The sequence below is a fragment of the Engystomops pustulosus genome, chromosome 9 (assembly GCF_040894005.1).
Source record: "Engystomops pustulosus chromosome 9, aEngPut4.maternal, whole genome shotgun sequence".
Lineage (NCBI taxonomy): Eukaryota > Metazoa > Chordata > Amphibia > Anura > Leptodactylidae > Engystomops > Engystomops pustulosus.
The window spans coordinates 16550773-16578006 of record NC_092419.1 but is presented as its reverse complement, the minus strand read 5'-3'; the positions used below and the strand labels follow the sequence as shown (position 1 = coordinate 16578006).

The following is a 27234-nucleotide window of genomic DNA, read 5'->3' as shown; positions in this document are numbered from 1 at the left end:
AGTGTGAAGTAGTATACAGTACATTATATACAGTGAGGATTATTCTGTACATCACATACTGTGTGGAGTAGTATATAGTACATAACAAACACTGTGTGGGATTATACTGTACATTATATACTGCGTGGAGTAGTATACAGTACATTATATATTGTGTGGGGGATTATATACAGTGTGTGGGATTCTACTTTACATAATATGCAGTGTGTGGGATTCTACTCTACATTATATACTGTGTGGAGTAGTATATAGTACATTGTATACCGTGGGGGGGATTATACTGTACATTATCTACATTGTGGGAGATTATACTATACATTATATACTGTGTGGAGTAGCATATAGTACATTTTATATTGTGTGGGGGATTATATACAGTGTGTGGGATTTTACTGTACATTATATACAGTATGGAGTAGCATATAGTACATAATATACAGTGTGTGGTATCATACTGTACATCATATACTGTGTGGAGTAGTTTATTTTACCTTACATACACTTGTGGGGGATTATACTGTATGTTATATACTGTGTGGAGTAGTATATAGTACATTATAAATGGTGTGTGGCATTATACTGTATATTATATACTGTGTGGAGTAGTATATAGTACATTATATATGGTGTGTGGGATTCTACTGTGTATTATATACTATGTGGAGTGTTACACTGTATATAACGCTGTAGTAAGGGAGTATTATATAGTCCGTGTATAACTCTCGGTGTCTCTTCTCCCTCTATTACAGACTCCTCCTCCTCGTCCCGAAGGCTGTAGGGGGCGGGGCTGCGCTCCCGTCCTCGGGCTCTCTGGACCTTGTAGTCCGCTCGTATATTTCTAGCACTGGCAGTTGTGGAGTGGGACAGGGCCAGGACTACGTGTCCCGGCATTCCTTGCGGCGGCCCCACCTGTGGCGGCTCATACCTGCGCGTCCTGGAATGTGGGGGCGGGGTCTAAACTTAGACCGAAGAAAGTGACGAGAAGGACAAAAAGAGGAAAGGACCGAGAAGACGGGGAGCAGGGGGTGAGCGGGTGAGACACGGGCAATGCTCTGCAGGGGGTGAGCGGGTGAGACACGGGCAATGCTCTGCAGGGGGGTGAGCGGGTGAGACACGGGGAATGCTCTGCAGAGGGGTGAGCGGGTGAGACACGGGGAATGCTCTGCAGAGGGGTGAGCGGGTGAGACACGGGCAATGCTCTGCAGGGGGTGAGCGGGTGAGACACTGGGAATGCTCTGCAGGGGGGTGAGCGGGTGAGACACGGGGAATGCTCTGCAGGGGGGTGAGCGGGTGAGACACGGGGAATGCTCTGCAGGGGGGTGAGCGGGTGAGACACTGGGAATGCTCTGCAGGGGGGTGAGCGGGTGAGACACGGGGAATGCTCTGCAGGGGGGTGAGACACGGGGAATGCTCTGCAGGGGGTGAGCGGGTGAGACACGGGGAATGCTCTGCAGAGGGGTGAGCGGGTGAGACACGGGGAATGCTCTGCAGGGGGGTGAGACACGGGGAATGCTCTGCAGGGGGGTGAGCGGGTGAGACACGGGGAATGCTCTGCAGGGGGGTGAGCGGGTGAGACACGGGGAATGCTCTGCAGGGGGGTGAGCGGGTGAGACACGGGGAATGCTCTGCAGGGGGGTGAGCGGGTGAGACACGGGGAATGCTCTGCAGGGGGGTGAGCGGGTGAGACACTGGGAATGCTCTGCAGGGGGGTGAGCGGGTGAGACACTGGGAATGCTCTGCAGGGGGTGAGCGGGTGAGACACGGGGAATGCTCTGCAGGGGGGTGAGCGGGTGAGACACGGGGAATGCTCTGCAGAGGGGTGAGCGGGTGAGACACGGGGAATGCTCTGCAGGGGGGTGAGACACGGGGAATGCTCTGCAGGGGGTGAGCGGGTGAGACACGGGGAATGCTCTGCAGAGGGGTGAGCGGGTGAGACACGGGGAATGCTCTGCAGAGGGGTGAGCGGGTGAGACACGGGGAATGCTCTGCAGAGGGGTGAGCGGGTGAGACACGGGGAATGCTCTGCAGAGGGGTGAGCGGGTGAGACACGGGGAATGCTCTGCAGAGGGGTGAGCGGGTGAGACACGGGGAATGCTCTGCAGAGGGGTGAGCGGGTGAGACACGGGGAATGCTCTGCAGAGGGGTGAGCGGGTGAGACACGGGGAATGCTCTGCAGAGGGGTGAGCGGGTGAGACACGGGGAATGCTCTGCAGAGGGGTGAGCGGGTGAGACACGGGGAATGCTCTGCAGAGGGGTGAGCGGGTGAGACACGGGGAATGCTCTGCAGAGGGGTGAGCGGGTGAGACACGGGGAATGCTCTGCAGAGGGGTGAGCGGGTGAGACACGGGGAATGCTCTGCAGAGGGGTGAGCGGGTGAGACACGGGGAATGCTCTGCAGAGGGGTGAGCGGGTGAGACACGGGGAATGCTCTGCAGAGGGGTGAGCGGGTGAGACACGGGGAATGCTCTGCAGAGGGGTGAGCGGGTGAGACACGGGGAATGCTCTGCAGAGGGGTGAGCGGGTGAGACACGGGGAATGCTCTGCAGAGGGGTGAGCGGGTGAGACACGGGGAATGCTCTGCAGAGGGGTGAGCGGGTGAGACACGGGGAATGCTCTGCAGAGGGGTGAGCGGGTGAGACACGGGGAATGCTCTGCAGAGGGGTGAGCGGGTGAGACACGGGGAATGCTCTGCAGAGGGGTGAGCGGGTGAGACACGGGGAATGCTCTGCGGAGGGGTGAGCGGGTGAGACACGGGGAATGCTCTGCGGAGGGGTGAGCGGGTGAGACACGGGGAATGCTCTGCGGAGGGGTGAGCGGGTGAGACACGGGGAATGCTCTGCGGAGGGGTGAGCGGGTGAGACACGGGGAATGCTCTGCGGAGGGGTGAGCGGGTGAGACACGGGGAATGCTCTGCGGAGGGGTGAGCGGGTGAGACACGGGGAATGCTCTGCGGAGGGGTGAGCGGGTGAGACACGGGGAATGCTCTGCGGAGGGGTGAGCGGGTGAGACACGGGGAATGCTCTGCGGAGGGGTGAGCGGGTGAGACACGGGGAATGCTCTGCAGAGGGGTGAGCGGGTGAGACACGGGGAATGCTCTGCAGAGGGGTGAGCGGGTGAGACACGGGGAATGCTCTGCAGAGGGGTGAGCGGGTGAGACACGGGGAATGCTCTGCAGAGGGGTGAGCGGGTGAGACACGGGGAATGCTCTGCAGAGGGGTGAGCGGGTGAGACACGGGGAATGCTCTGCAGGGGGGTGAGCTGGTGAGACACGGGCAATGCTCTGCAGAGGGGTGAGCGGGTGAGACACGGGGAATGCTCTGCAGGGGGTGAGACACTGGGAATGCTCTGCAGGGGCTGAACGGGTGAGACACGGGGAATGCTCTGCAGAGGGGTGAGCGGGTGAGACACGGGCAATGCTCTGCAGAGGGGTGAGCGGGTGAGACACGGGGAATGCTCTGCAGAGGGGTGAGCGGGTGAGACACGGGGAATGCTCTGCAGAGGGGTGAGCGGGTGAGACACGGGCAATGCTCTGCAGAGGGGTGAGCGGGTGAGACACGGGCAATGCTCTGCAGAGGGGTGTCCTGGGGGGGATGCTCTGCAGAGGGGTGTCGTGTGGGGGGGGGGGGGGGGAGGGAGGATTGGTAAGGAATGCTCTGCAGAGGGGTGTTCTGTCCAGTACTGGGACTTTTACACTCTCTCAAGATCATAGGCTTGGGGTGTGTTCACACGTTGCGTTTTGAAACGCATTACAACAGCCGAAGAGAGGAGATTTGCCCAATTACATTACTGTTTACATTTGCGTTTACAAACCGTGAACACAGTGTTAACCCATGTGTTAGGCCGCTGACACACTTGGTGTTTTTGTTGCAATTTCTAACACATTAATAACGCAATTCTTGATGTGCGGTAATTGCCGGCAGCTCTGGGTGTCACTTGGAATTAGTAAAACTGCAGGGATCCCGTTCTCTGTTTGTGCATGTAATCGCATGCGTTTCAGAATGAAGTACACAGCCGCATGCGTGAGAAAAACGTAAGATTGCGACACTTTATCCAAAAGCCCCTTTAAAAAGCCGATATGCAAAACTCAAGTGTTTTACAAGAAAGGAAAAAATGCACCAAAAACGTCACATGTGTCAACAAAATGCATGCAGTAGCGCATTGTTAACATCGCGTTTCCATTGCGTTTTGTAGGTGGAAGTTTTAACCGTAATGAAGCTTTTATTATAGTGGAGTTTTAATGTAAAAAAGGACCGACAGACAGGAAAAAGAGTAACAATTAGGGCGCATTCACATGACGCATTGCGTTTTTGACGCATTCCACTGGCTTCAGCCTTGATCACATGCTAAGGTTACGTTGCGTTCTACTGCCTCTGCTAAAACGCAATGTAACCTTAGCATGTAATCAATGCTGAAGCCAGTGGAATCCGTCAAAAACGCAACGCGTCATGTGAATGGGCCCTTACGCAGACAAATAACCACAATGCAACAAGAAGAGTTTGAAAAAGAGTTTGATAAATTTGGTTGTATCCCCTTTTTTTAATACATTAACGTGATGTTGTTAGTCTGAAATACACGATCCATCCATCCATCCACCGCGGATCCCCAAAAGAATCGCCATTTCCCATCTCCAAACTTCTACCAGGAGCCTCTTTTTGTTACCTTGATGTCCCATGGTGGAAAATATAATGTCTAAATCCTAACACAAACTCCACATATATAGTATCACCGCGTCCGTAACAACCCACAGAATATAAGTAAATAATTATTGAACCCACTCGATGAACACCGTAAAAAAAAAAAAGTTAAAAACCCTCTAAAAATTATGATTTTTACCTATTTAATCCCACAAAAAATGCATTAAAAAGTAAAGATAAAAAAAGATAGAGATAAAAAAAACACATGTACTCCAGAATGTGACTGGTGCAAAGTACAACATCCCCCAACAAAAACAAGCCATCAATCAGCTCCGTAGCCAAAAAAGTAACAATGTTCTGCCACTTGGAAGACGGCGATGCAAAAATGATAGATTTGTCCCACATTAGGGTTTTATTTGGCAAATTTAGTAAAACGTAAGAAAAAATATTCAAGTCTGTTATCCCCATAATCGTATTTACCTATAGAATAAAGATAACAGGATTATTGGGCTATACGGTGAACACCAAAAATCCAGTACAGAATTGATGCTTTTCTACTTCTGCCCTCAAAAAAATCTTCATCAATTTTCAACAATAGGTGATACCAACCCTGAAATGGTAACACTGGAAAAAGCTTCTCATCCTGCAAAAAAAATGCCGTCACATGGCCCCAATAACGGAAAAGCGAAAATTTTATAGCCTACAAAAGGGGCCAATGAGGAAACTAAAATCCTGGCAGCTGCAGGGCGCTCCTTCCCTTCTGAGCCTCGCTGTGCGCCCATAACACAAGTAATGGCCACATGTGGGGGGTCTCTGCACTCGGGAGAAATTATAGAACAAATTGTATGGTGGGTTTTCTCTGTTTATCTTTTGGAAATGCGTAAATTTTAGGGCTAATTGAACGTATAACCAACAAAATTTTACCCTTCTTAATCTTAACTCCATTTTAATTTAATTACTATGAAGATCTCAAGGGGTTAACAATCTTCCTAAAAGCTGTTTCCGATAGTTTGAGGGGTGCAGATTTGAAAATGGGTAGATTATATGGGGGGGGGGGGGTTCGGGGTTTAATGCAAAATATTTAATTTCATTTAAAAAAAATCCCCAAAATAGTCAATTCTGAATATACTGAAAAAAAACCACCGATATTCGATTTGTAATCCGCGTGACCGCCAAATAAATTATCCAGACATTTGCCTGAAAACGCGATGATTTCGAATCTCGAAAAAGGCAAATTTTTCAAAAAAAATTCATCATTTTATTTTCTTTTTTTTTTTATAAATGAACGCAAAACTTATCAGCCAAAATTTACCACTAAAGTGAAGTGCAACATGTGGGGAAAAAACAATCTCAGAATCGCTTTGATAAGTAACAGAGTTCAAAAGTTATAACCGTATAAAGCGACGCGGGTCAGAGTCCAAAAAGAGGACCTGTCACCCAATTTATCGGCACTAGGAGATGTTACTAAAGTGCGCAGCGCCTAGTGCTCGATCAAACGCCGCAGTGTTAGAGTGATAGCGTTACCGGAGACCTCCGGTAACGCTATCAAACACTGCGGCAGGGTACAATGTAATTGTCGGATAGCTCGCTAAGCTGTCCGATGTATTCATGAGGGGGCGGGGTTGGGGCGTGGCTAGGGGCGGTGACTGCCGCCTATCGCGCGGCAGTCTCTGTCGGCCTATGGAGCGAGCAGGGCGGTCCGGGGAAGAGGCAGTGCCTCGGACCCCCCCTCATGAATACCCCGCCTCAGTGTTTGATAGCGTTACCGGAGGTTTAGTAACATCTCCTAGTGCCGAAAATTTAGGTGACAGGTCCTCTTTAAGGGGTTAACTTCAATGACTTGCAAGAAGTTTTATCTTTTCCCACCATGAAAAACATATTTGCATATTTCCCATAATCCCCTAGTGTGGCATCAATGGCTATAAGTCTCCACAGTCTACACGGCGGCCTTAAATGGCAAAATTTATTTCCCGACCCCTCGTCAATAGAGACCCAACTAGGGGGAATCATTGTATAGGAAAGGTTTGTGGCTGGAATATGAACTGTGACCCATATTCGTGTGTAGAAGGGTCTTTCTACCTGTGCCAGAGGGCATGACCTCTTCCCGACCTCATTAAAGGAGGAATAGAATCTCACCCACGCACCATTCATTTTTATGATAGGATTTGTGGTTTGGGTTATTGCCCCAGATATTCTTGTATTTACTCTACACTCTATGTAGGGATTATTACTCTCTGTATACTGTTCTGTATAGAGAGTAACCTGTACTGTACTAGGATTATTACTCTCTACATAGTGTTCTGTATAGTACTGGGATTATTGCTCTTTGTGACTTGCACTGTACTGGCATTTTTACTTTCTATACAGGTATTATTATTCTCTGTCCTTACAGTACTGGGATTATTACTCTCGTTGTAGGTAGTGTCCTGTACAGTACTGGGATTATTTCTCTCGGTATAGGTAGTGTCCTGTACAGTGCTGGGATTATAGCTCTCGGTATAGGTAGTGTCCTGTACAGTGCTGGGATTATTACTCTTGGTATAGGTAGTGTCCTGTACAGTACTGGGATTATTACTCTTGGTATAGGTGGTGTCCTGTACAGTACTGGGATTATTACTCTTGGTATAGGTGGTGTCCTGTACAGTACTGGGATTATTACTCTTGGTATAGGTGGTGTCCTGTACAGTGCTGGGATTATTACTCTTGGTATAGGTGGTGTCCTTTACAGTGCTGGGATTATTACTCTTGGTATAGGTGGTGTCCTGTACAGTGCTGGGATTATTACTCTTGGTATAGGTGGTGTCCTGTACAGTGCTGGGATTATTACTCTTGGTATAGGTGGTGTCCTGTACAGTGCTGGGATTATTACTCTTGGTATAGGTGGTGTCCTGTACAGTGCTGGGATTATCACTCTTGGTATAGGTGGTGTCCTGTACAGTGCTGGGATTATTACTCTTGGTATAGGTAGTGTCCTGTACAGTGCTGGGATTATTACTCTAGGTATAGGTAGTGTCCTGTACAGTGCTGGGATTATTACTCTCGGTATAGGTGGTGTCCTGTACAGTGCTGGGATTATTACTCTTGGTATAGGTGGTGTCCTGTACAGTGCTGGGATTATTACTCTTGGTATAGGTGGTGTCCTGTACAGTGCTGGGATTATTACTCTTGGTATAGGTGGTGTCCTGTACAGTGCTGGGATTATTACTCTTGGTATAGGTGGTGTCCTGTACAGTGCTGGGATTATCACTCTTGGTATAGGTGGTGTCCTGTACAGTGCTGGGATTATTACTCTCGGTATAGGTAGTGTCCTGTACAGTGCTGGGATTATTACTCTCGGTATAGGTAGTGTCCTGTACAGTGCTGGGATTATTACTCTCGGTATAGGTAGTGTCCTGTACAGTGCTGGGATTATTACTCTCGGTATAGGTAGTGTCCTGTACAGTGCTGGGATTATTACTCTTGGTATAGGTAGTGTCCTGTACAGTACTGGGATTATTACTCTCGGTATAGGTAGTGTCCTGTACAGTGCTGGTATTATTACTCTTGGTATAGGTAGTGTCCTGTACAGTGCTGGGATTATCACTCTTGGTATAGGTAGAGTCCTGTACAGTACTGGGATTATCACTCTTAATATAGGTAGTGTCCTGTACAGTACTGGGATTATCACTCTTGGTATAGGTAGTGTCCTGTACAGTACTGGGATTATCACTCTTGGTATAGGTAGTGTCCTGTACAGTACTGGGATTATTACTCATGGTATAGGTAGTGTCCTGTACAGTACTGGGATTATTACTCTTGGTATAGGTAGTGTCCTGTACAGTACTGGGATTATTACTCTTGGTATAGGTAGTGTCCTGTACAGTACTGGGATTATTACTCTTGGTATAGGTAGTGTCCTGTACAGTACTGGGATTATTGCATATTGGGATGGATTGTTACTCTCCCCTGTGTTGTAGTCTCTGTTCTCTCTTCTTCCCTGTCTCACCCTCCCATGTGGTTTGGGCCGTACCCGGTGTCGGGCAGGTTGGCAAGTGATGACTGGTGAGAGGAGTTTGTCTTGGCTCCCTTGCTCCCGTCCGACCAGTTATGGTGACTCTGTTAACCCTTCGTTATCCGCAGCTGGTGACTGCTCTGAATGTGTGGGGTGATACTGAGATTTTTATAATTTACTATTAAATCTGGGGGCAACCAGGGTACATATCATGTAGTAGATGTGTCCTGCAGTCCTATGTAACACCACAGATAACACAGTGATATCTCTCTGAGTACAGATCATGTGGTAGATGTGACCTGCAGTCCTATGTAACACCACAGATAACACAGTGATATCTCTGAGTACAGATCATGTAGTAGATGTGTCCTGCAGTCCTATGTAACACCACAGATAACACAGTGATATCTCTGAGTACAGATCATGTAGTAGATGTGTCCTGCAGTCCTATGTAACACCACAGATAACACAGTGATATCTCTGGGTACATATCATGTTGTAGATGTGACCTGCAGTCCTATGTAACACCACAGATAACACAGTGATATCTCTGAGTACAGATCATGTAGTAGATGTGTCCTGCAGTCCTATGTAACACCACAGATAACACAGTGATATCTCTGGGTACATATCATGTTGTAGATGTGACCTGCAGTCCTATGTAACACCACAGATAACACAGTGATATCTCTGAGTACAGATCATGTAGTAGATGTGTCCTGCAGTCCTATGTAACACCACAGATAACACAGTGATATATCTCTGAGTACAGATCATGTAGTAGATGTGTCCTGCAGTCCTATGTAACACCACAGATAACACAGTGATATATCTCTGAGTACAGATCATGTAGTAGATGTGTCCTGCAGTCCTATGTAACACCACAGATAACACAGTGATATATCTCTGAGTACAGATCATGTAGTAGATGTGTCCTGCAGTCCTATGTAACACCACAGATAACACAGTGATATCTCTGAGTACAGATCATGTAGTAGATGTGACTTGCAGTCCCATGTAACACCACAGATAACACAGTGATATCTCTGAGTACAGATCATGTAGTAGATGTGTCCTGCAGTCCTATGTAACACCACAGATAACACAGTGATATCTCTCTGAGTACAGATCATGTGGTAGATGTGACCTGCAGTCCTATGTAACACCACAGATAACACAGTGATATCTCTGAGTACAGATCATGTAGTAGATGTGTCCTGCAGTCCTATGTAACACCACAGATAACACAGTGATATCTCTGGGTACATATCATGTTGTAGATGTGACCTGCAGTCCTATGTAACACCACAGATAACACAGTGATATCTCTGAGTACAGATCATGTAGTAGATGTGACCTGCAGTCCTATGTAACACCACAGATAACACAGTGATATATCTCTGAGTACAGATCATGTAGTAGATGTGTCCTGCAGTCCTATGTAACACCACAGATAACACAGTGATATATCTCTGAGTACAGATCATGTAGTAGATGTGTCCTGCAGTCCTATGTAACACCACAGATAACACAGTGATATCTCTGAGTACAGATCATGTAGTAGATGTGTCCTGCAGTCCTATGTAACACCACAGATAACACAATGATATCTCTGAGTACAGATCATGTAGTAGATGTGACCTGCAGTCCTATGTAACACCACAGATAACACAGTGATATCTCTCTGAGTACAGATCATGTAGTAGATGTAACCTGCAGTCCTATGTAACACCACAGATAACACAGTGATATATCTCTGAGTACAGATCATGTAGTAGATGTGTCCTGCAGTCCTATGTAACACCACAGATAACACAGTGATATCTCTGAGTACAGATCATGAAGTAGATGTGACCTGCAGTCCTATGTAACACCACAGATAACACAGTGATATCTCTCTGAGTACAGATCATGTAGTAGATGTCTCCTGCAGTCCTATGTAACACCACAGATAACACAGTGATATATCTCTGAGTACAGATCATGTAGTAGATGTGACTTGCAGTCCCATGTAACACCACAGATAACACAGTGATATCTCTGAGTACAGATCATGTAGTAGATGTGTCCTGCAGTCCTATGTAACACCACAGATAACACAGTGATATCTTCCTGAGTACAGATCATGTAGTAGATGTGTCCTGCAGTCCTATGTAACACCACAGATAACACAGTGATATCTCTGAGTACAGATCATGAAGTAGATGTGACCTGCAGTCCTATGTAACACTACAGATAACACAGTGATATCTCTGAGTACAGATCATGTAGTAGATGTCTCCTGCAGTCCTATGTAACACCACAGATAACACAGTGATATATCTCTGAGTACAGATCATGTAGTAGATGTGACTTGCAGTCCCATGTAACACCACAGATAACACAGTGATATCTCTGAGTACAGATCATGTAGTAGATGTGTCCTGCAGTCCTATGTAACACCACAGATAACACAGTGATATCTTCCTGAGTACAGATCATGTAGTAGATGTGTCCTGCAGTCCTATGTAACACCACAGATAACACAGTGATATCTCTGAGTACAGATCATGAAGTAGATGTGACCTGCAGTCCTATGTAACACCACAGATAACACAGTGATATCTCTCTGAGTACAGATCATGTAGTAGATGTCTCCTGCAGTCCTATGTAACACCACAGATAACACAGTGATATATCTCTGAGTACAGATCATGTAGTAGATGTGACTTGCAGTCCCATGTAACACCACAGATAACACAGTGATATCTCTGAGTACAGATCATGTAGTAGATGTGTCCTGCAGTCCTATGTAACACCACAGATAACACAGTGATATCTTCCTGAGTACAGATCATGTAGTAGACGTGTCCTGCAGTCCTATGTAACAGAACAGATAACACAGTGATATCTCTCTGCGTACAGATCATGTAGTAGATGTGACCTGCAGTCCTATGTAACACCACAGATAACACAGTGATATCTCTGGGTACAGATCATGTAGTAGATGTGTCCTGCAGTCCTATGTAACACCACAGATAACACAGTGATATCTCTGGGTACAGATCATGTAGTAGATGTGACCTGCAGTCCTATGTAACACCACAGATAACACAGTGATATCTCTGAGTACAGAACATGTAGTAGACGTGTCCTGCAGTCCTATGTAACAGAACAGATAACACAGTGATATCTCTCTGCGTACAGATCATGTAGTAGATGTGACCTGCAGTCCTATGTAACACCACAGATAACACAGTGATATCTCTCTGAATACAGATCATGTAGTAGATGTGACCTGCAGTCCTATGTAACACCACAGATAACACAGTGACATCTCTGAGTACAGATCATGTAGTAGATGTGACCTGCAGTCCTATGTAACACCACAGATAACACAGTGATATCTCTCTGAGTACAGATTATGTAGTAGATGTGACCTGCAGTCCTATGTAACATTACAGATAACACAGTGATATCTCTCTGAGTACAGATCATGTAGTAGATGTGACCTGCAGTCCTATGTAACACCACAGATAACACAGTGATATCTCTGAGTACAGATCATGTAGTAGATGTGTCCTGGAGTCCTATGTAACACCACAGATAACACAGTGATATCTCTCTGGGTACAGATCATGTATTAGATGTGTCCTGCAGTCCTATGTAACACCACAGATAACACAGTGATATCTCTCTGAGTACAGATCATGTAGTAGATGTGTCCTGCAGTCCTATGTAACACCACAGATACCACAGTGATATCTCTGAGTACAGATCATGTAGTAGATGTGTCCTGCAGTCCTATGTAACACCACAGATAACACAGAGATATCTTTGAGTACAGATCATGTAGTAGATGTGTCCTGCAGTCCTATGTAACATTACAGATAACACAGTGATATCTCCGAGTACAGATCATGTAGTAGATGTGTCCTGCAGTCCTATGTAACACCACAGATAACACAGAGATATCTTTGAGTACAGATCATGTAGTAGATGTGTCCTGCAGTCCTATGTAACATTACAGATAACACAGTGATATCTCTCTGGGTACAGATCATGTAGTAGATGTGTCCTGCAGTCCTATGTAACACCACAGATAACACAGTGACATCTCTGAGTACAGAACATGTAGTAGACGTGTCCTGCAGTCCTATGTAACAGAACAGATAACACAGTGATATCTCTCTGCGTACAGATCATGTAGTAGATGTGACCTGCAGTCCTATGTAACACCACAGATAACACAGTGATATCTCTGAGTACAGATCATGTAGTAGATGTGACCTGCAGTCCTATGTAACACCACAGATAACACAGTGATATCTCTGAGTACAGATCATGTAATAGATGTGTCCTGCAGTCCTATGTAACACCACAGATAACACAGAGATATCTCTGAGTACAGATCATGTTATGACCTGCAGTCCTATGTAACACCACAGATAACACTGTGATACCTTTCTGAGTACAGATCATGTTATGACCTGCAGTCCTATGTAATCCCGCATGCTCCGCCTGTGTATCTCGCCTGTTGCCCAGGGCTGGCTCCTCCCTCTCCCAGTATCATTCTAGTTCCAGTCTTGCTCCATCACATTCACCAGTACATCATGGTGCAGACACGACGGCAGCAGAAACTTACACGGTTTGGGAGCCTGGCATCATTATCCAGTGGGGCAAACCTGCGCAGCCGCATATGGTAGGTGTAGAGTGAGGTGGTCCTTACAGGTGACATAGGTCCTGCAGGTTTTTGTGGTGACAGCGGTTCCTGGGGGTGTCTGTGGTCCTAGGAGGTTTGGGGTGAGGGAGGTCCCTGTGGGTGTTTGTTGTCCTAGGAGGTTCGGGGTGAGGGAGGTCCCTGTGGGGGTTTGTGGTCCTGGGAGGTTTGGGGTGAGTGAATTCCCTTTGGGTGTTTGTGGTCCTGGGAGGTTTGGGGTGAGCGAGGTCCCTGTGGGTGTTTGTGGTCCTGGGAGGTTTGGGGTGAGGAAGGTCCTTGTGGGTGTTTGGGTTGTATGGCGGCTGTGGGGGGTACAGCCGCCTCAGATGAGGTCCCTAGGTTAAGGAGTTCTATAGTAACCTCCCCTGGGGCTCTGACCTCTAAGGGGTCATGGTGTCGGGAGTTTCTCCTGGTCACTAATTTTCAGGTAGTAAAAATCCCCTGGTGCAAAGGAGGAAGAGAATTTCTACCCTACATGTGATGCCAACAGGATGAGCCAAGACAAGGAAGATGATACCAAGTGGTTACATCAGAGACCGCAGTGTAACCCTGACCCACATACCTCCCGGATTATATAATCTACACAGGCAGGACCAGGAACCTGTAATAACATAGTCACTGCTTCACTGTGGTCACTGGTTCTTGGGCGGACAGTGTGGGGCTGCGATACCACAGGCGGACAGTATGGAGGAAGAGAACTACTAGGATGATCCCGTACAAGGAAGATGATACCAAGTGATTACATCAGAGCTGTGTAACCCTGACCCACATACCTCCCGGATTATATAACCTACACATGCAGGACCGGGAACCTCCAATAACTTAGTCACTGTTTTACTGTGGTCACTGGTTCTTGGGTGGACAGTGTGGGACTGTGGCCCTTAGGAGGACAGTGTGTGTGGGACCTGCAGTCCCCGGGTGCACTCTGTGGGGCTGTGGTTCTTAGGGTGCACAGTGTGGGGCTGAGGTTCTTAGGGTGCACAGTGTGGGGCTGCGGTTCTTAGGGCGCACGGAGTGGGGCTGCGGTTCTTAGGGCGCACAGTGTGGGGCTGAGGTTCTTAGGGCGCACGGAGTGGGGCTGCGGTTCTTAGGGCGCTCGGAGTGGGGCTGCGGTTCTTAGGGCGCACGGAGTGGGGCTGCGGTTCTTAGGGCGCACGGAGTGGGGCTGCGGTTCTTAGGGCGCACGGAGTGGGGCTGCGGTTCTTAGGGCGCACGGAGTGGGGCTGCGGTTCTTAGGGCGCACGGAGTGGGGCGGCGGTTCTTAGGGCGCACGGAGTGGGGCGGCGGTTCTTAGGGCGCACGGAGTGGGGCGGCGGTTCTTAGGGCGCACGGAGTGGGGCGGCGGTTCTTAGGGCGCACGGAGTGGGGCGGCGGTTCTTAGGGCGCACGGAGTGGGGCGGCGGTTCTTAGGGCGCACGGAGTGGGGCGGCGGTTCTTAGGGCGCACGGAGTGGGGCGGCGGTTCTTAGGGCGCACGGAGTGGGGCGGCGGTTCTTAGGGCGCACGGAGTGGGGCGGCGGTTCTTAGGGCGCACGGAGTGGGAAGGCGGTCCACAGATGCATGGTGTGGAGCTGCGGTCCTTAGGGCGCACGGTGTGGGGCTGCGGTCCTCAGATGCACGGTGTGGGGCTGCGGTCCTTAGGGCGCACGGTGTGGGGCTGCGGTCCTCAGATGCACGGTGTGGGGCTGCGGTCGTTAGGGCGCACGGAGTGGGGCTGCGGTCGTTAGGGCGCACGGAGTGGGGCGGCGGTCGTTAGGGCGCACGGAGTGGGGCTGCGGTCGTTAGGGCGCACGGAGTGGGGCTGCGGTCGTTAGGGCGCACGGAGTGGGGCTGCGGTCGTTAGGGCGCACGGAGTGGGGCTGCGGTCGTTAGGGCGCACGGAGTGGGGCTGCGGTCGTTAGGGCGCACGGAGTGGGGCTGCGGTCGTTAGGGCGCACGGAGTGGGGCTGCGGTCGTTAGGGCGCACGGAGTGGGGCTGCGGTCGTTAGGGCGCACGGAGTGGGGCTGCGGTCGTTAGGGCGCACGGAGTGGGGCTGCGGTCGTTAGGGCGCACGGAGTGGGGCTGCGGTCGTTAGGGTTAGGGTGCACGGTGTGGGGCTGTGGTCACTGATCCGTTTGGTTCTGGTTCTTCCTCTGTATGTTGTTGTCCATCAGATCGGGTCACAACCTGCAGTCACAGGAATCGTCACACAGATGAATGACCCACCTGCACATAACAATTATCTGGATGATTGTGCAAATATCTGTTATATTTTATTGTGAGCTCTTATTATTATTATTATGAATAATAGGAATGATACATCGTTTGTGATGGCAGATTAGATTGTGAGCTCCTGGGGTGAGGGATGATGGGGGTGATACATTTGTTTGTGTTAGGAATATTTGATAGTGAGTTCTCTGGGTCAGGGATGATGGGAGTGATATAGTGTGTTAGATTATATTGTGAGCTCATGGGGTGAGAGATGATGGGAGTGATACAGTGTGTTGGGTAGATGAGATTGTGAGCTCTTGGGGTCAGGGATGATGGGAGTGATACAGTGTGTTGGGTAGATTAGTTTGGGAGCTCCTTGGGTCAGGGATGATGGGAGTGATACAGTGGGGCAGATTTATCAAGCTGTCTGAAAATCAGAATATTCCTAGTTGCACATGGCAACCAATTACAGCTCAGCTTTCATTTTACCAGTGCTCTTGAATATTTTAAAGGGAAGCTGTAATTGGTTGCCATGGGCAACTAAGAATATTCTGACTTTCAGACAGCTTGATAAATCTGCCCCATTGTCTTAGGTAGATTAGATTGTGAGCTCTTGGGGTCAGGGATGATAGGAATGATATAGTGTGTTAGGTAGATTAGATTGGGAGCTCTTTGGGTCAGGGATGATGGGGGTGATACAGTGTGTTGGGTAGATTAGATTGTGAGCTCATGGGATCAGGGATGATGGGACTGATACATTGGGGCAGATTTACTTACCTGGTCCATTCGCGATCCAGCGGCGCGTTCTCTGCGGTGGATTCGGGTCCGGCCGGGATTCATTATGGCAGTTCCTCCGACGTCCACCAGGTGGCGCTGCTGCACTGAAGAGCATCGGAACGCACTCAAGTTCACCGGCCTATTCCTAGTGAAGGTAAGTGCAAACTCCGTTTTTTTAATGCGGCGGCTTTTCCGAATCTGTCAGGTTCGGCCACGCCCACTGATTTCTGTTGCTTGTGCATGCCAGCGCCGATGCTCCACAATCCGATCGCGTGCGTCAAAATCCCAGGGAAATCGGCGCAAATCGGAAATATTCGGGTAACACGACGGGAAAACGCGAATCGGGCCCTTAGTAAATGACCCCCATAGTGTGTTAAGAAGATTAGATTATGAGCTCTTAGGGTCAGGGATGGTGGGAGTGATACGGTGTGTTAGGTAGATTAGATTGTGAGCTCTTGGGGTGATGGGAGTGATGCAGTGTCTTAGGTAGATTAGATTGGAAGCTCTTGGGGGTCAGGGATGATGGGAGAGATACAATGTGTTAGGTAGATTAGATTGTGAGCTCTTGGGGGTCAGGGATGATGGGAGAGATACAGTGTGTTAGGTAGATTAGATTGTGAGCTCTTAGGGTCAGGGATGATAGGAGTGATACAGTGTGTTAGGTAGATTAGATTGTGAGCTCTTGGGGTCAGGGATGATGGGACTGATATAGTGTGTTAGGTAGATTAGATTATGAGTTCTTGGGGTCAGGGATGATGGGACTGATACAGTGTGTTAGGTAGATTAGATTGTGAGCTCTTGGGTGCCAGGTCTGGCTCTGGCTTCTGTTTGTGTCGCTCCCTGTGCCCTGGGGTGAGGATCCACCTCTGTATAGTCCTGGCAGGTTCTCATGAATGTCTCACATTTGTGGCATGTGTCTCCCCGCCCCAGGTGTGAGTCACTTCTTATTGTGCCTCGCGCCTCCCTCCAGCTGCACTCTCTGTCTGCTGCGGACTCTGCAGCTTCTCTCTTCTCGTTTCTAATGGAAGTTCTTCTCCCCAGGTCCAGGCTGGTCGGCTGGAGGGACAAGGTCTCCAAGATGGCGAGCAACAACGTCAAGTCAGCACACTCCCTGCTGGACCTGGACTTCCAGTGTAAGTGGTGACCACAACCGAATTATACTGTGTATAGAGTATAAGATATATAGTGGTGCTGTACAGACCTCAGTATAGAGTGTGTATGGGATGAGGTATATAGTGCTGTATATAGTGGTGCTGCATAGACCTCGGTGTAGGATGTGTGTGGGGTACTGAGTAGAGCTCAGTATATGATATATATGTTATTATGTATATAGTGCTGTAAAGAGCTCAGTATAGGTTGTGTATCGGTTGATTTATATAGTTTGGTATAGGTTGTATATGAGTTGGTGTATAGGATGCCATATAGACCTGATTATATAGTGAGTATGGGATGAGATATATTGTTCTGTATATAGTGGTACTGTAGAGACCTCTTTATAGTATGACTATGGGGTGCTGTTTAGAACTCAGTATAGGTAATATATGGGGTTATGTATATAGTGCTGTATAGAGCTCAGGATAGGTAATATATGGTGTTATGTATATAGTGCTGTATAGAGCTCAGGATAGGTTATATATGGGGTTATGTACATAGTGCTGTATAGAGCTCAGGATAGGTTATATATGGGGTTATGTATATAGTGCTGTATAGAGCTCAGGATAGGTTATATATGGAGTTATGTATATAGTGCTGTATAGAGCTCAGGATAGGTTATATATGGGGTTATGTATATAGTGCTGTATAGAGCTCAGGATAGGTTATATATGGGATTATGTACATAGTGCTGTATAGAGCTCAGGATAGGTTATATATGGGGTGATGTGTAGTGGTATATAGGGCTTAGTGTAGGCTGTGTTTAGGGTGGCATCCCATGTACTGTACATTATGTTTGTCTCACATAGTAGGCGATATATATAGAGCAGATGATTGCAGGGTGGAGTATTCGCAGAGCGGTGGGTTTGGCAGATTAAGCAACACAGATACTGAACAGAGTGTAGCAGGTAGAGTCACGTGTGCAGAGGCGGCAGAACTTCTTATTCCCAAATGTCTCCTATTATTGGGTGATTGATAATGGATGTGGCAGCCACATGTAACTGGGTGCAGGAGGGTCCGGGGGCAGGCAAGAGGTGTCAGATGGGTAATCCAGAGGGGTCTGGGGGGCCGGGGCGTTGGAGGGTCTGGGGGGCCGGGGGCGTTGGAGGGTCTGGGGGGCCGGGGGCGTTGGAGGGTCTGGTGGGCCGGGGCGTTGGAGGGGCCTAGAAGGTTGGACTATGGAGAGGTTTGGAGGGTCGGAAGAATAAGTATCAGCTTTCTGTTCTTGGGCTGCACGAGCTTGCAACAAATACTACCAGATTATGGGGAAAAGATATCTTGGCGGGTTCTGGTCTATGTGCCTTTTGGGGAGGGCCCTCCTCCGCCCTTTCTTCATCTTGGACAATGGTTTTGCTTTGCCACAGCTTTGGCTGCTCAGGAGCTGAATATGAAACAGATGGAATTGGATTCTGCTACAGCCAAACTGGATGAAATCAGACGAGAACTGGAAAGGGAAAAGTCGCCTAGTATCCAAAACAGAGCAGAGGAAAGGCCACCACCAGGGCCATTAACCTTGGTACGTGCGGCTGATGCCCCTTCAGTTTTGACGAGTGGGTAAACATGACCACACAAGTATCTAACGGATAATCTCTCTCTCCACAGGGTATAGAAGTTTCCAAAGTTCAGAACTTCATGCCCAACCTGTCGCCATCCCTCACCCGTCGGTCTATGCCTCCTCTAACCCCAACATCTCTCAGTCCAACGTCACCCCTGAATTCTAGTAGGCTCAGACAAGACTCCTTGGCCGCTCCAATGTCCCCATCTCTCACCATGAACTCCACATCCACTGTGCCTTCCATTACCCTCAACTCCTCCCCCAACTTTACACGCCGCTCCCTGCCTTCTGATGCTGGTGACCCCTATATGACTGTCCAGTCTCGACCATCCTGGGGTCGCCCCTCCTCCCCTCGTCTCCAGTACTATGAACGTCCCACATCGTCCTCAAACTCCCGTTTGTCTTCTGGCTCCTATGATTATGGCTATGTGCCCAGGTCAACCTCCCCTGTCCCCGAAGGACCTCCTATGGGCATGTACCCTGAATGGGCTCAATCTCAGAGAACGCCTCCAGCGTATGAGACTCCTTTGGGATTTTCTCAGCCTCGCTTCTCAGGTGATTATCCGAGTATTCGAACGTCCATAAATAATAAGTTTAATTAGGTGGTGGCTTGACAAGGACCTGCTGCCACCAGTGGTTCACCTCAGGAGCTGCTTTCTGACAGATCTTTCTGCCATTCCCTCCACTGCAGATGATGTTGGTTCTCTACGCCGGCGCCCTCCTCAGCGTAGCTGGAATGAGTCTGATCTGGATGCGGTGTACGACAAGAAGAACCTGCAGGACAGTGAGTAAAGTATGGCCGCGGCGGTGGTGATACCAGCAGGACATTCTCTCAACCTCACGTTTTCCCTTTGCTCCCCCATAGGGTCTGATCGCACATCTCTCGGAGGAGTCCCTGTCATGAAAGCCTGGAGGGAGAGCAGCCTGGATGCGGCCCCGGTGAAAGGCCAGGTAAGTAAGGAAACTCATAGAGTCTGAGAAGTGAAGACACGGGAAGGTGCAGGACAATGTAGGATGCCTGAGGGGACCTGTGTAAATCCATTGTGGGTGATAGGTGATCCACACGTAGAGCACTGGTGTAAGTTGATCCTTTTAGCTCCAGGCTTCTACACTTGCAACAGGATTAAGCAACCATAAGACTGTTGAAAGTCATTGTGTACAGAGCCGACAGCCCGCACCCCAGGTCCACGGCCATTGGTGGATGCTTTTATTGTGTTAGAATATTGTTTTATGGCTCATGATATTCTCTCTCCTCTTAGGGTGATGTGTCCTCCACACTCCCACGTGGATACAAGTTCTCCTCAATGGATCGTGGTCCTCAGTCGCCGGATCCTGCTTGGAAGACTGGCACAGGAACCTTGCCTAGATCTCTTCCCTCTCAGCAGCCAATTTCTCGCATTCCTGTTCCTCCACCTGGAGGTCGGGGTCAGCCACACAGACCTCTGCCCCTTTCCATGATCTTCCGTCTTCAAAATGCATTTTGGGAGCACCAGGCTCCGCCTCAGATGTATACTTCCATTCCAAGCAACATCCCACCAGCAGCACCAGTGTCCATTCCTGTGGTTCCAGACATTCCCAGTCCTGCTACAGCCGTGACCCCTCCTGTAAATGAAGAAGTCCCCCGGCCTCTCAGCCCTACCCGCCTTCAGCCACAACTACCCCCTTCATTAGCAGAGGTGCAGAGGGTTTTGGAAGATATTCCTAGACCACTGAGGAGACGAGGCTCACAGGAACACACTGCACAAGCCCCACCTCTTCCTTCAGACCGACGCCAGTATCGGCAAATCATGGGGCGACTATTTGGAAGAGCAGCCAAACCCTCTGTTATTCCTGAACAGACAAAAACTGAGGAGAGACTTCAAGGATCAGCAAACAAAGTGCCTCCCAGCTTCTCAGAACACCCTGCAGAACATGAGATCACGGCCATCATGCACCCCATACCTGAGGAGCCAAGAGCTGAAGAGAAGCCAATGGCCTACAAACCTAGCATCATCTCTGAGGATCCCATGTGCATCATCCAGGAGGCATCAGATTCCAGGGTGGGGGCCACTGCATCCGGGACACCAGATCTGGAACACTGTATTCCAGTAGTCGTCAGTGGAGGCCAAAACCTGGTAAGAAAATATAGATGCCCCTATTACAACAAAGAGGTCAATGTATGTACACTCTGGTCACTCCAGTGTCCTCCTATGGACCCCTTGCCTTCACCACTGGTGGTGGATGCAGAGGAGCTGTCGGGAGAGGACATGAGATCAGCAGGTCACTTATGATAAGTGACACCCCTAGATGCGCTGTATTGGTTTCAGATAATAATATTGAAGGATTTTGTGCTTCGTTTTAGGAACTTCGTTCAGCTTTGAGAGGTCGTAATTCTCCACAAAAAGTGAGAGCCCGTCACGCTCGGCTGGACCCCCTCATTCTGCTGCTTGATGGGGCCCTGACTGGAGAGTTGGATGTGGTCACTCAGGCGCTAAGGGAGGTAGGTTATGTGGACTGAACACAGGAGGTTAGCATTACAACCAGGTGGAGGCTTGCCAGGAGTATGGGGCGGCTACTTTGAAAGCTTGTTTGAAAATTTCATGTAACTTTAGGTCAAATTATGTTTGAAATATAATGCCCATAATGTCTCTCTCTGAGCAGAGCTCCTCTCTCCTCTGTCTCTCCATCTGTCTCTGAGCGGAGCTCCTCTCTACTCTGTCTCTCCATCACCATCTGTCTCTGAGCGGAGCTCCTCTCTACTCTGTCTCTCCATCACCATCTGTCTCTGAGCGGAGCTCCTCTCTCCTCTGTCTCTCCATCACCATCTGTCCCTGAGAAGAGCTCCTCTCCCCTCTGTCTCTCCACGACCATCCGTCTCTGAGCTGAGCTCCTCTCCCCTCTGTCTCTCCATCACCATCTGTCTCTGAGCAGAGCTACTCTCCTCTGTCTCTGAGCTGAGCTTCTCTCCCCTCTGTCTCTCCATCACCATCTGTCTCTGAGCAGAGCTACTCTCCTCTGTCCCTGAGAAGAGCTCCTCTCCCCTCTGTCTCTCCACGACCATCCGTCTCTGAGCTGAGCTTCTCTCCCCTCTGTCTCTCCATCACCATCTGTCTCTGAGCGGAGCTCCTCTCTCCTCCTTACTCCATCACGGTCTGTCTCTCCTCAGTCTCGCCTTAGTCCCCCCATACACAAATGTTCTCTTGGTTTGCAGTTTCATAGTCATCAGTCACATCAGATCTGGGGACCGTCCACATTGCCTGGGAGCTGCCTGCAAGGCATTATGGTGCAGGGCTGCCGCCCGAGGCCACACGATCCATTCTCTTTGGTTTGGTGTTGGTCATTTCGGTCGCCAGTATGAGAAAGAAATCCCAAATGTTCTAGATACGCTAGAATTTCAGTATAATCTATTTGTGCCAAATGATTGTGATCATCTCATTTATCTCAAATATATTGTGAGGCTGAATCCTTCACCTCTACACTGCTGCCTCTACTCACCTTTCATTTCTTCTCGTCTTTTAGGTTAAGGATCCGAGTCAGCCAAATGAGGAGGGTATCACTGCCCTGCACAATGCCATCTGTGGCGCCAACTTCCATATAGTCAGCCTGCTCATTAACAACGGCGCCAATGTTAACGCAGCGGATAGTCATGGATGGTAAGTGGGTTGGGGCCATTAAAAACCTTAGATTGTAGTGGACTACAGCTGATGTTGAGGGGTTTTAGGGAATTGGAGACCACAGAGGGTGCTAAGGGAAATGAGGCACCGAAGACTACGGGTGATAGTAAGCAGGATCTCAAATGGTGGTGAGAGTTCTGGGTTCATCAGATACTATAGGTGATGGTCAGGGAAATGGGGGGCTACGGTAACATCAGGCAATGGTGATGGGGGCAGAAGAGATTACAGATAGTAGGGTGGGTTAAAGTATCAGAGACCTCAGGTAATGGTGAGCAGGATTGGGACATCAGAAAATAAAGATGAAGCTTAGGAGGAATGGGGGGAGTGTGGTGGTGAGGGGATTGGCACAGGTGATGCTGATGAGGATGGGACATCAGAGGCCTCAGGTGATGAGGATGGGACATCAGAGGCCTCAGGTGATGAGGATGGGACATCAGAGGCCTCAGGTGATGAGGATGGGACGTCAGAGGCCTCAGGTGATGAGGATGGGACATCAGAGACCTCAGGTGATGAGGATGGGACATCAGAGGCCTCAGGTGATGAGGATGGGACATCAGAGACCTCAGGTGATGAGGATGGGACATTAGAGGCCTCAGGTTGGGAGGATGGGACATCAGAGGCCTCAGGTGATGAGGATGGGACATCAGAGACTTCAGGTGATGAGGATGGGACATCAGAGACCTCAGGTGATGAGGATGGGACATCAGAGGCCTCAGGTGTTGAGGATGGGACATCAGAGGCCTCAGGTGATGAGGATGGGACATCAGAGGCCTCAGGTGATGAGGATGGGACATCAGAGGCCTCAGGTGATGAGGATGGGACATCCGAGGCCTCAGGTGTTGAGGATGGGACATCAGAGGCCTCAGGTGATGAGGATGGGACATCAGAGGCCTCAGGTGATGAGGATGGGACATCAGAGACCTCAGGTGATGAGGATGGGACATCAGAGGCCTCAGGTGATGAGGATGGGACATCAGAGGCCTCAGGTGATGAGGATGGGACATCAGAGGCCTCAGGTGATGAGGATGGGACATCAGAGGCCTCAGGTGATGAGGATGGGACATCAGAGACCTCAGGTGATGAGGATGGGACATCAGAGGCCTCAGGTGATGAGGATGGGACATCAGAGACCTCAGGTGATGAGGATGGGACATCAGAGGCCTCAGGTGATGAGGATGGGACATCAGAGGCCTCAGGTGATGGTGAGGAGGATGTGGGCATGTGAAGTAACGCAGACCCTCTTTCCAGGACCCCCCTGCACTGTGCTGCCTCCTGTAACGACCTGCAGAGCTGCCATATCCTGGTGCGACATGGTGCCGCTATCTTTGCTACAACCTTCAGTGATGGCAGTTTAGCGGTAGACAAGTGTGATCCCTACAGGGAAGGTTACAAGGAGTGTCTGACCTACCTGACAGGTAAGTCTCCTGCAGACCCCCTGCCCCTCCATTGCCCCTCTGCTTGCATGCTGGAGCCTTCTCATTCTTTCTTTCAGAGGTGGAGCAGTGTATGGGGGAGACGCAGAGCGGAGTCATCTATGCCTTGTGGGATTACACCGCAGAGTTCGCTGATGAACTGTCCCTACATGAGGGCGACTCCGTAACCGTTCTAAGGAAAGATGGCGAAGGCGGCAACTGGTGGTGGGCAGCATTGTGCGGGCGAGAGGGCTACGTGCCCCGCAACTACTTTGGGGTAAGGACACATTTGGGTACATTCCTGGGACGCGTCTTCTAGTATGGAGGGCTCAAGCATGTGACGCTTCCTGTCAGTGAATGGAGTCCCCCTTGTCTCCATTACTCGTAGACACGATTCATCCATTATAGTGAGTGTGTCTGAAAATCATGAAGAAGACGTAGTCTAAAAAAACTGAGGCGAGAATCCGTCTCATGTCCCACCTTAAGGATGTCCATCCATTGTGGTAGAACTCAGTATGAAGATAAGGCAGGATTGGTTGAGGGGGTCGTACACCTAGGACAGGGGTGCACAACCTTTTTCGGCACAAGGGCCGCACTATTAACCAAAATCCTAGATGTGCCAAAAACCATAGTACAGAGTAAATACCCCTCAGAAACCACTACTGCATAATACTGACATAACATAGACCTGTAGCAGACTACAATACACAAGCGCACAAACAAGACAATATTAATTAAGGTGGAAATTGTCTGAACCCACAGCAGGTAATTGTGACTAACTGGATGCACACAGGGGCTCTGGAAAACCCAGTACTCTGCCCTACCTGCAGCCAACCCGGTATTCATACATAATATCTGCTGTACAGGCGGATTCTAGCCTTTTTGCTGCTTGAGGTAAAAAGAATATAACTACTAAAATACTGCCCCCTATGTACAGGAATATAACTACTATAATACTGCCCCCTATGTACAGGAATATAACTACTATAATACTGCCCCCTATGTACAGGAATATAACTACTAAAATACTGCCCCCTATGTACAGGAATATAACTACTATAATACTGCCCCCTATGTACAGGAATATAACTACTATAATACTGCCCCCTATGTACAAGAATATAACTACTATAATACTGCCCCCTATGTACAAGAATATAACTACTATAATACTACCCCCTATGTACAAGAATATAACTACTGTAATACTGCCCCTATGTACAGGAATATATCTACTATAATACTGCCCCCTATGTACAAGAATATAACTACTATAATACTGCCCCCTATGTACAGGAATATAACCAATATAATACTGCCCCCTATGTACAAGAATATAACTACTATAATACTGCCCCCTATGTACAAGAATATAACTACTATAATACTGCCCCCTATGTACAAGAATATAACTACTATAATACGGCTCTTCCCCCCTCCACAGACACATAGCTCCCCCCCCCCCCCAGGTCTTCTCTCTCCTTACTCAGACAGCCCCCAGTTCTAGTTCCTCCTCCTCAATGTCAGCAGCCCTGTTCCGCAAGAGGCTGTATAGAGGAGAAGCCGGAGGGTCATGTGATGATGACATCATCACGGGTCCTTCAGCTTCCCCTCTGAACAGTAGGGAAGGTCCCGCAGCACAGTTCTTACTGCACATAAAATCCATTTTTGCCGTGAATCCCGGCAAAAAGTGAGTAAAATCGCAGCCCAGCTGCTGCACTGGGAGAAGAAGGGCAGGGGTCACAACATGAGGGTCGGCGAGCCGCAGGTTGTGCACCCCTGACCTAGGATCTCCAGCATGGTACCTCCAGATCAGTGGTGTTGATGTTGCTTTTTGTTCCTCTGGGTGGCGCTCTCTCGGCTTCCTGTCCTGACACATGCCTTTTTTTTTTCCAGATGTACCCAAGGCTCCGTCCCCAGCGCAGTCCCTTGTGATCGAACCAGCCGAAGACTTATACAGGCTTCATCATGTATATGATGTGTACAGGCGGGGTTAGTGTGTGCGTGTTCATTGTGTACAGGCGGGGATTACCTTGTGTATGTGTTGGTGTGTGCATGTACTCCTTGCGGCACATTTACTTACCCAGCCACTGGAGTTCCCCGAAAGTGCATTGTCAGACGATCATGCGCTGTGCCGCGAGTCACTAAGATCGTGCGCCCGATATCCTGCATGTGTCGCTTCCCCACTCAGGTCCCCGGAGTTCACCTTCTTCTTCCTGGTGCATGTAAGTGCTTGGTCTTGCGACACAATTTTAAAGTTAAATCCTGCGCTCAGTCCGAATCAGTTGGATTGTGCACACCCTCTAATTTGCGTTGCATGGAAGCAGCAGAGCTGTGCCAAAAAAGGATTGTGTGCGCCAAAATCCCAGCGCACACACTTATTAAATACCTGTGCAAGCCGTGTAATCCCCGAAAATGCTGCACAGTCTGACGAAAGTGAGCAGCGCGACCCTTATTAAATGAGCCCCATTGTGTATAGACGGGGGTTAGTGTGTGCACGTTCATTGTGTACAAATAGGGGTTAGAGTGTCTCTGAGCACCTTGTGTGAATGTGTGCATGTACTTGGGTATAGGCAGGGGTTAGTGTGCGTACAGCTGTTTGTTGGTGTGTGCATGTACTTATGTACAGGCATGGGTTAGTGTGTGTATCTGTACACATTTAATGTCTTTGTGTTGGTGTGTCGCTGTGTACAGTTGGAGGTTATTGTGTGTATCTGAGCACCTTGTTGGTGTGTGCATGTACTCATGCACAGGTGGGGTCAGTGTGTGTGTGTATCTGAGCACCTTGTAGAGCCGTTTCTTGGTGTGTGCATAGGCGTGGGGTCAGTGTTTGTTTCTAAGCACCTTGCTGTGTATTGGTGTGTGCATGTACTCGGGTATCTCAGCACCTTGTACAGCTGTGTGTTGGTGTGTGCATGTACTCATGTACAGGCAGGGGACAGTGTGTGTATGTGAGCACCTTGCTGTGTGTTGGTGTGTGCATGTACTCGTGCACAGGCGGGGTCTGTGTGTGTGTATCTGAGCACCTTGCTGTTTGGTGGTGTGTGCATGTACTTATGCATCTGTGCACATTAGATTTGTTGTTGTCTCCCCATTCCCTCTTTGTATTTTTTTCTAATAAAATGGCGGCAGTGAAGGATCCTGCGGATGCCGTGTTGTTTCGTTATCACA

At 49.0% G+C, this 27234-nt stretch overlaps 1 protein-coding gene across 5 annotated transcripts; it reads left to right on the top strand.

The window, feature by feature from the left end:
• The first annotated feature begins 910 nt into the window (after positions 1-910).
• Positions 911-27234, top strand: PPP1R13L (protein phosphatase 1 regulatory subunit 13 like). 5 transcript variants are annotated; one of them, XM_072125955.1, is made up of 12 exons: positions 911-1033; positions 17333-17424; positions 18808-18959; positions 19046-19553; positions 19690-19782; positions 19864-19949; positions 20258-21112; positions 21340-21477; positions 22497-22630; positions 23900-24066; positions 24144-24340; positions 25960-27234. In XM_072125955.1, exons 2-12 carry the CDS (start codon positions 17370-17372, stop codon positions 25996-25998), a joined length of 2424 nt encoding a protein of 807 aa, XP_071982056.1. In that variant the 5' UTR covers positions 911-1033; positions 17333-17369; the 3' UTR covers positions 25999-27234. The 5 variants fall into 5 exon arrangements, with proteins under 5 accessions (XP_071982056.1, XP_071982057.1, XP_071982060.1 ...); XM_072125956.1 differs by having other exon boundaries at positions 960-1025; XM_072125959.1 differs by lacking the exon at positions 911-1033 and adding an exon at positions 1784-1790.